Consider the following 9,683-nt stretch of genomic DNA (forward strand, 5'->3'; position numbering starts at 1 on the left):
GTAAAATATTTGCACATCGGTATGCAATAAGAGTTTACCATTTTACAACATAAAAACTAATTCAACTAAGATTCTTATTATTTTATGTATTAAGCAAGCATTCAAATATTTATATTGCTTGATAATTTGTCTCTTATTTGATTTGTTTAATCTACCCAATTTGTATAAAGAATAGAATCTACGTGAGTTGTTATTCTTGCCGTAAAATTGTATATATTTTTAATCAAAGTTAAATAGAATATTTTGTTTATAAAAAATTGGAGATAATTCAAGTAATTATCGCCTAATTGACAATTTCTTCAACGCAATACCCAAGCCAGAAGCGGTTTTTTCACTAGAAAAACAAAGCTTTGCTTGTTCCTAGTAGGGTCGGATATTTACCTCAAATTAACTCAAGACTTGGAGAGAGGACAAGTTAAACATCACACAAGTTTATGTGCACGAGGATGTAAGCCTTACATTTTGTTTTATTTTTAATGACATTTGTTTATGTTGTAATCACGACTTTGGAATTTATGATAACGGATTCATTGCATGTGAACTCAGTTTTATTTATTTTGATAAGTATGTCGAAATTATTGTGGCACTGATGTTATTATATGATGCTTTCTAAATTTCATGTCAGTTTCAGATCTTAAATATAGTTTATGTGTAGGAGACAAGTATAGGTGCATGAAAAAGCAGGCAGAGACAGCTCGCCAACAATTATGGCTTGCTCATGCTGAAAGGTCTGTGGCGGGACTAAAATAACTAGAGAGAATTTTTTAATTCATTATAACAGATCAACAAATAATCCTCTTCTAAACAAAAGGTATTAAAAGGCTTTTTGAACTATCAAGATTGCTAATACTTTTACTTTTGTCATCTTTAAGCAATTAAGAGGGTGCTGAAGTTGTGTTGAGGGTATAGGATCTCTCTAAATGTAAATAAATAAACATTGACAACATGAGTATATTGCTTACATATCATCATAGTTCATCATGTATTCTTTGTTCTAAAGGAGCCTCTATATTATGAACATGATCCACTCTGACTTGATGCAGATTCACGTTCCCTGCAACAGCTTGGGGTCTTAGGTCTGCTTGTCCCACAACACCAGCTTTTATTGCCTCAGTAATCTTTCTCTGCAACGTAAGTAGTCCAATCCGCTTGGAAACAACATAAAGAACAGCAAGGGAGAATAAGAAAAAGCCAATCCCAAGAATCAACCTATTCAAATAGTTAATTGTTAGTAATAACATTCAGGAACAACAAATGGGGTGGATACTAAAATAAACTGTTTCCATACCTGTCCATGACATCTTGACGTTGCATTACGGAGAGGAGATTTCGTGTTCTCATGAACAAAGAGCGGTGCCCTTTATATTCACTTTCAGCCTTCTTTAACACTCCAGTTGATTCATCTATATACCAAAACAATTTTGCCAAACAAATATCCAGAACAACCCTATTAATTCACTGTCCCGTAATCATATTAGTGGAAATAATTCCAGCATCTCAGTTCATCAAAAACAATATTATTGAACTTAAATTTTTAACAATAACTCCAGCACAACCAGAGAACAAAGAAACATCTTTACATAATAAATACGTCACAGGGAAGGTAAAAGAATCAGGCACATGCAAATATAATATGCATAATATAATATTCTGGGCATAAGGAGCTATATGCAATTCAAATTTCAAAACTGTAAAATATGTCATTGTTATTTGGTAGCATAAAAATCAGATGAACTTATCAATCAGTGGTCATAACTGACTAAAAAAATTAGCTCCAAGTATAAAAAAAAATTGAACCAGATAGGTTAGCCAAACACAGTTATCTACCAAGTACTTAACAATGTCCCCTGGGAACTGTTAGCAGATTAATATACAAGTGTGTAAAGTTACTAATGTTATCGTTATTGTAGCCCTATAGAATATCCTCAAACACAATCTATGTCAAATCATACAAAAAGCTCAAATCTATTTTTGAATCAGGTGGGATGGTTAAAGGAAGGTGAAAGAAAGTAAAGGTTATTAGCAATTTTTTTGTGTACTTTTAATAATGATAAAAAAAGTATCCCTCGTATTCCCTTCCAGCCTCCATTTTGAGCTGGTCAAAATTTGGGATACAACTTAAATGTTCGACCTCTCTTTTCTTAAATCCAAGGAGGAAAAGGAATGATGTCTCTTATCCTTTCATTCTAACTCTTTACGTTCCACTAATTATTATCTGCCAAAGGTGTGTCTTACCTTGTGAAATTAAAAAACAATTTATTATCCTCATCAAAATGGCATGCCTAGAGAAACTGACCATTTAATTTCACATTTGTAAATCCAAACTATAATACCTTTAAGCTTCAGTTCACACAGTAATGGCACAACAGCATACTTTGCTTTAAGGCTCAAAATTTGAGGCTGATTGAGTACACTTTCAACATATAAATGCTCCAAATTGTCAATTCTAGCAAACAAACGATCAAGGAAACTTTATAAACCTTTAACAAGTTCCACCTAATAGATGATGTCATAGAAATTGAACAGGCCACCAAGATTTTTCGACTTTATTTTCTTCAATATTCAGTTTCAAGAGCTTTTTTTTCAAGGATATGTAACTTGATTTGTGGTTAGAAGGATTTGATTCTTAGAAAATTCCAGAAAAGAGGGAAGTGGGACAAACATAGACTAGAGGGGAAAGGCAGTTATGCTAAATGAAAATTGATTGGGCCCAAAAGTAATTCAAGACAGGGAGGAGGTAACAAAGATTGTTTTTATGATCCATATCAGTGTCACCATAGTGCTCTGTTCACATTATATTAATCCAAGACGCTAAGCATAATCTTGATTTTCATGGAATCTTTCAATTTATTAACAAATATTTTAGTTCCACTGCACTACATTCACTAGTAGTGGTAGAACGAGAATGTGAAAAATTCATAGTAATAATTAATCCCATCAATTTCTTATAAAACTTTCAAATCTAGAAAACTTGAGGGCCTTGAATATTGTGGGGGTGGACACGAAGATTGATTTCAAAAGAAAAGAAGGCTTTAAAATCATGACATTGAGCAACCTGGAGCTATAAACACAACAGCCGCCAGCTAATATGAAACTCATTGCCTGCAACCTTCTTTCTTCCAGTCCAACTGGCTGATTTTGGCCAGCTTAAAATTCTTTTAAACATTTTTATTAGTCATCAGATAAATTTCACACACACCCAAGATAACATGATTTAAAACCAATGGAAACTTAAAGTACAATTGGAGAGATAAAAAAGCCGTCATCAATATAAACAGGGAGAGAGGGAGGAAAAAGTACATACCAAGAGTCATAAGTGTGCTTGTGTTTCTTTCAACCTCCTAATCAAGGCAGAAGAGATATGATGAATATGATAATCAGCATACTAAAAAGGGTCAAATTTTACAGAGGACTAGAGAGAACAATTAAACTATAAATTTAGCGAAAAAATATACCTAACAACTAACCTGAACCATCAACTGACGAGTTCGACGAAGGCTTTCTGTGATGCTTTCTGCAGCAGATGTCATTCCAGCTTTTGTCCTGGAAGGCCACACAATTTAGAAGACAAAAATACTTCATCATGGCATCATGCCAACTGAATTTTCTATTGAAATGGCACTAAATAATAAATAAATAAAATACGCAAAGCAAAATTTAATCCCAGCCAAATGAGACACCAAGGACATACTGTAAATTGCGCCTGCGAGCAGTGGACTCTTCTCCACCACCTAGAAGTAGTTCTCTCTGCACCATAAAGAAACAAAAAAAGTTGCACAGCACAATGTAAAGAAACACAATTCACACAACTCCATGATCACAATACAACATGTTTGCGGTCAAGACAGGACCTGTTTCAATAAATTTACTTGTAAACACTTTTTACGAGAAAAAAATATTCAAAAGGAAGAATAATGAAATGAGTTTTGATATTAGTTAGTCTTAACTTGCGTAGAAGTTAATAATATCTTTTACAGAAGCTAACATGAGAGATTTTATAAACTGGTTTATTCATAAGCTAAAACTAAGTTTTAACTTAAAAAAAAAAAACTCATTTAATTTTTTCTTCTTATTTTCCTTTTTAAGCATGTGTTGAGAAGTTTATATAAATAACTCCATAATCTTTCAACAACGGAAACTTATGGAGAAGTTTATCCAAATCTTCTACTACAGTAACTACCGCAGAAGTTTATTCAAATAGCTAAATAGTAATATAGATTCAGCAGGGCGGTTATCGATAAGACTAGAAAACCTTCCAAATAACATCACAAAAATTAAATAGAAAAAGTAAGTATATTGCCTCCTCCTGAGCAGTTTTCCTCAAGTTAGCCTTTGCTTGCAAATTGGCATTCCTCAGATTCAGCCGCAAACTGTTCAATTAAAAAAAATAAACACTATCAACAGAAATTAAAAAATAATAAACTGACAATCCACCACCACTAATTCAAATCAATGCACTATTCAATCAATTCAAAAGCCAACAAACAAACAAACACGAATTTAATCTCCATTTCAGGAAGAGTGTGGGCGGTACTTTTGAGTTAGGGTTTTCCAGGATTGAAGCAATGCGCGTGCAGATTTGACCTCCGGCGGGGAGGGCAACTGAGGGGCGAGAAGATCGAGAGTGAAGAGAAAGGAAGAGAGGAGTGACAAGCCATCCTGAGCGATCCCGTTCAACCTAGCGAGCGAATTTTTCTCCTCTTTCTCTCTTCCTGATTTTCCATATTCTGCGATTGCCTCGATATGTTTCTGCGTTTTCCTGTACGTTTCATCCCATTCCTTCTTCACCTTTTCCACCTCCTCCACCACCTTGTCAATCGTCGATTCTGATTCCTCCATCTTCTCGCAATCGCTTTCTGTTACTGTGTTCAACGCTGTTTTTGCTTCCCCTGTTTAATGGGATCTCTAAACAATTTGTGAGCGCCACTAAGGAACTCAATTACTCAACTCTCGTTTATGTTTTTCTTTTGCTCTTCGTTACTCTGTTATTAACTCACTTTTTCTTTTCTAATTATTTGATTGACTTCGTTGGTTGCTTCACTGTAGTTCTTTCAAAATGAAATATACTTAAAATGCATAATTTTATACTGATTAAAGATGGTGGTTACATTTTCTTAAATTTTTATTTATATAAAACAGTCTATTATCTTTAATTATATTTATTGAAAATAATATTCATATTTTAAGTTTATTTATTTTTCAGTTGTCTAAGTTCTAATTTCTTTTGAGAAACAAATATTTTCTTCTTTTCATAATAATAATAATAATAATATACGTTTGCAGGGGTAATTTTTTATTATATAAAGACGTATAATTTAATAATTAATTTAAAAATTAGCTTTGTATGAATATAAAATAAAATATTTACATTCGATAAACCTATTCCAAAATTAAAAAGTAATTTATAACTCAAAATTAATAAGCAGTGATTGAAAAAATATTAAACCTTTTCTGGACGTTTACATTTCTATTGTTACAAAGTTACCCCTCTTAATCACGTGTTTGTTGGATTACATACATGAATGAAGTTCTCCTACTTTCATTGGAACCATGGATTAGAGGAAAATCCATTTTTGTGATTTTTAATTTCAAATATTTAAGGTAACATACAGTTTGGAATTTGTTCAACGAGGGTTCGAGTCTTACGTATGAGAAACACAAACGGAGAAACAAAAGACATTAGTTCCTTTTTATCCCATAAAAGACTTCAAGCTTATATTTTTTACACAGCAATGAAAAATAAGAGAAGACAATGATGCATACAATATTTGAGGATAGAATAAATCATACATGTACAACTTAGAAGAAAACAACCTTACTTTTTAACAGTTCTCCAGCCACAACGATTGTGACATACACATTTAAAATAGCACTGATGAAATTGCTAATGGCGGGTATGATATATGCCATTCATATGAATATATCTTCTCCTGTTTATTTGTCAGCTTCTCTACTTTTTTCAGAGATTCAGAGATCATTTTTTTTTCTGCAGTTAAAATGATTAGAACTGTAACTCTTCGTCATAAAAAGCAAAAAGACTTTCTTTGAATCGTTATTCTGCTAGAAAGGAACCTGAATACCAAGTTGGAGCATTCTAAGTTCATCATGATACATAAATTGTTTAAGAAAATTATGCATATAAATTTTGGAAAAATAATGGTTTTTACCTGACGGTCTCTTTTAATAATTAAATATTATATTCAGATGATGACTTTTTCGCCCATTATCTAGAGACAGAAATACTAGTACTAATTTGTCAATCTTCTTCCTCATAATAAAGTACCCAAGCAGTCAAGTAATTTATCAAGAACTGCAATAATTATTGGAGTAGCAATTGGGGTTCTTCTGTTATGCTATTGTTATTATCCTGGCAGGTTTTATGCTTTCTGCCAGAAGATAAGGGCAGAAAGAGCGATGTCTCGAAGCAATACTTTGGATCCTTAATTATTTATACAGTTCCTGCACAGCCACAAGGAATTCTGTGGATTTATATTAATTTTCACAAAAATGCAGAAAACTGGGATCCAAGTAAAAGCAACAAGGCAGTTCTCTTTCAAGGAAATTAAGAAATACACAGACAACTTCTCACAAGCCAAGGATATTGGATAAGGGGATTATGAAAAGGTCTTGAATGTTTCTTGTCAACTTTAATGTAATCCTATGAATTATGAATAAGATACATACATGACGGGTGAGAACTATTCTTAAAAGAACAACAAAGTTTAACCTTGCAACCAATGACTGGTCAACTTCTCACCCTATACAGAAGTATGACACGCCTGGCAGAAGCATTTTTATTTACAAAACAATAATAACTTGAATTTCAAGTTAACCAAATTGAATTTCAATAATATTCATACTGCTATACGAGCTAAATATCCAGCTTGATACTTACTGCACATACTATATTAGTATTATTATTACATCCATCTTTTGGTCAGTACTCACTATTCAGTTTCCTAAGCATCATCCAAAGGACATTGACAAAGCACTAAACTATACCTGCTTCTGAAAGACAAATTAACTTACTTAAATCCAATTTCCAGTTTTCCTTTTTTATAAATGTGATATTCAAATCTGTAAGTGGTTGTCAAACTCATAACTCGGTATTTACTCTACCAAATAAAAAATAACACGTATGCAGGTAAATGCAGAATTGCGTTGAGCAGGAGCAGAAGGCTGAAAGTAGCCCTAGGTGCTGCAAGGGGTTTGGCTTATCTTCATGAACATGCTGATCCCCCTATTATACACAGGGACATCAAGATCATGATACCACTCAAGTTAAAGGAACAATGGTTTGTATTTATACATCTATGAATTTTTACTATAAAAGCAGCAGCAAAGTTACTAATTGGAATATTGCAAATGCGTGGAGGTAGAATATGATTGATTGCATGCTTTTGTAGAGTTTTAAAATATTTTTCATCTAATTTTTTTCCTGAATTCAGAATTTTCATGAATTTATGTAAGCATCTAAGCTCTTCCAGTCAACACATACCAAGACAAAGAAAACACATCGTCTGTGTGGGGCAAAATCTACTTTTCAAAATATTGTGTTGGAGAAAATCTCATTGAACTTTAGTGACGGCTGATGAGAATGCATCCAATTTGTTAATGTATGGCTACTTGAACCCAGATTATTATACTAGTTAGCGGTTGACCAGAAAGAGTGATGTCTATAGTTTTGGAGTGCTAATGCTGGAGCCAATTACTCCAAAAAATCCATGAGAACGGGGGAAATACACAGTGAAGTGGTCAGGAATACAATAGATAAGACAAAAAAGACTTGTATGGTCTTCACCAAATTATTGATCGAGCCATCTGTTCAGGATCAAGACTGAACGGTGAGAAGTTTGTGGACCTTGCAATGGAGTGTCTTAAAGAGTCAGGAGTCGACAGGCCCACAATGAGTAAACTGGTTAAAGAAATTAAAGACATGATGCGATCTGTCGGTATGAACCTAACATTTGAATCAGTAGCATCCCCTTCATCCAGTAATAGATTTCAGGACGGTACTGAGTTCCCAACAGGACCACCCTTACAGCAATTAATCTTTTGGTCAAATGCATAACATTTATATTTAAAAAGTCAGCCACTAATAAAATAGTTTAGTGCAAAAGAAATTAACTACTAAAATAGATAATCTTCATGAAAGAATCTGTATTTTCCACTAGAGATAAACTATATGACATTAGAACCACAGTCAAGTCTTAACTAACAAGGAAACATAACAATAAGCAAAATTTGGTATTCAAGTAACCATACCACAATGCATATTAGTTTTAACAGCAACCAGAATAGAATAGGAGTTAAGAGCTTAAGTGACAACAGCAACGTCGAAAGTCACAAAGGCACTTAAGAGCTTCAAAAGGCTTCGTAGGCCAACAATATAGGAAATGGTGTCAGAATAGAAAAGGATGCTCGACAATTGTCAGCTCAAATTTTAGGGATAAGTCTCACATGCATCCCTCTTTTATTCTTCTCATGTTACTGTCCCATCCTCTCTATAATGATGCCTTGTCCTAGAAATGGGAATGGCTTAAATGTATATCTAAAACATCGATTCAACCCATCACTTTTTCTTAACCAAAAAGAATCCGATACTACACGATATTTATCCATGAAGCATCTTATATATATATTTTATCCAATTTAGTAGGCAGAGGAGGCTAATGTGAGTTCACACTTTCGCTGAGGGCAACGCACTGCAACCGGATTTCCTCAAGAATAATTGAACACAATTGAAACTCAAATCATGTTGTTCACCTTCTCACTGATATATAAACGATCTCAATTTCTAGAGCACAAAGATATTAGCCAATAATGAAACTAAACTGAATTTGATGTGAAGGAGTGAAATTCAGAAACAATATTGAAAAGATTGGTCCAATCCACAAAACCCAAAAACATTACAATTTGATAGCAGTTAAAGTACTTAAACAGAGTTCCCTCGTGAGAACGCGAACGATCGGCTATTAAAGTCATAATTATAACCATTATAATATACACAAACAGAGTGAAAAAAAGGAAAAAGAAGAATTCACCGAAAGAGGCAAGTGAATTGCAGAGGTCGTGGTCAGCGCTTTCCGGAGTTGCTATCATAATCGACGATCTCGGAATCGGTGACGGATCTGGAGTGCTGGACGATGGAGCGACCGATGGAGTTGATCCAGTCTTCCTTCTCCTTCTCGGAATCAGCGATGAAGTACATAGTATCGGAGCGCGTGGAAAGCTCGAAAGCGTTGGGCTTGTTAAGGATGTCTTCGGCGCCTTTGACAGTGAGACACGTGGCGACGGGAACGACGCCGCGTGGCCGAGAGGCGCGTGTAACGGCGGAATCCTTGAACCAGAAGAGTTTTCCCTGTTTAAGGACGAACCAACGGCGACGCCAAGTCTTGATGTACTCGCCTTGCTTGGTTAGCCAGCCGGTTCGCTCAGGGTTGGACCAGAACTCGACGCCGTCGTAGTCGGTGGAATTGTCAGACATGCCGGTCGCCGCGCGCCACAGGCTCGCCATCAGAGTCGAAGATGAAAGTGTGGAGAGACAGAGGGAGAATAAGAGCAGAGAACAAACAAGGAGAAACCACTCACTCACACCGCTTGGTCTCTGGCCACTGGCTTTCTAGGGTGACCACAAGGCACCAAACCAAAAGTTGGAACCTTTGTACAAGAGGAAAATGCCA

The 9,683-nt window shown here is 34.7% G+C and overlaps 2 protein-coding genes across 2 annotated transcripts; both read right to left on the minus strand.

Annotated features, from left to right (window-relative positions):
* Positions 1 to 913: 913 nt before the first annotated feature.
* Positions 914 to 5,021, minus strand: LOC108343551 (uncharacterized). The gene is made up of 7 exons (XM_017581901.2): positions 4,535 to 5,021; positions 4,301 to 4,370; positions 3,692 to 3,747; positions 3,468 to 3,543; positions 3,305 to 3,341; positions 1,289 to 1,403; positions 914 to 1,209 (listed from the first exon to the last, which is right to left on the minus strand). Exons 1-7 carry the CDS (start codon positions 4,837 to 4,839, stop codon positions 969 to 971), a joined length of 900 nt encoding a protein of 299 aa, XP_017437390.1. The 5' UTR covers positions 4,840 to 5,021; the 3' UTR covers positions 914 to 968.
* LOC108341056 (pleckstrin homology domain-containing protein 1) lies at positions 3,691 to 9,683 on the minus strand. The gene is made up of 3 exons (XM_052878673.1): positions 9,045 to 9,683; positions 4,301 to 4,370; positions 3,691 to 3,747 (listed from the first exon to the last, which is right to left on the minus strand). The coding sequence occupies exon 1, from the start codon at positions 9,515 to 9,517 to the stop codon at positions 9,077 to 9,079; it is 441 nt and encodes a 146-aa protein (XP_052734633.1). The 5' UTR covers positions 9,518 to 9,683; the 3' UTR covers positions 3,691 to 3,747; positions 4,301 to 4,370; positions 9,045 to 9,076.

This window comes from Vigna angularis, chromosome 6, assembly GCF_016808095.1.
Source record: "Vigna angularis cultivar LongXiaoDou No.4 chromosome 6, ASM1680809v1, whole genome shotgun sequence".
Lineage (NCBI taxonomy): Eukaryota > Viridiplantae > Streptophyta > Magnoliopsida > Fabales > Fabaceae > Vigna > Vigna angularis.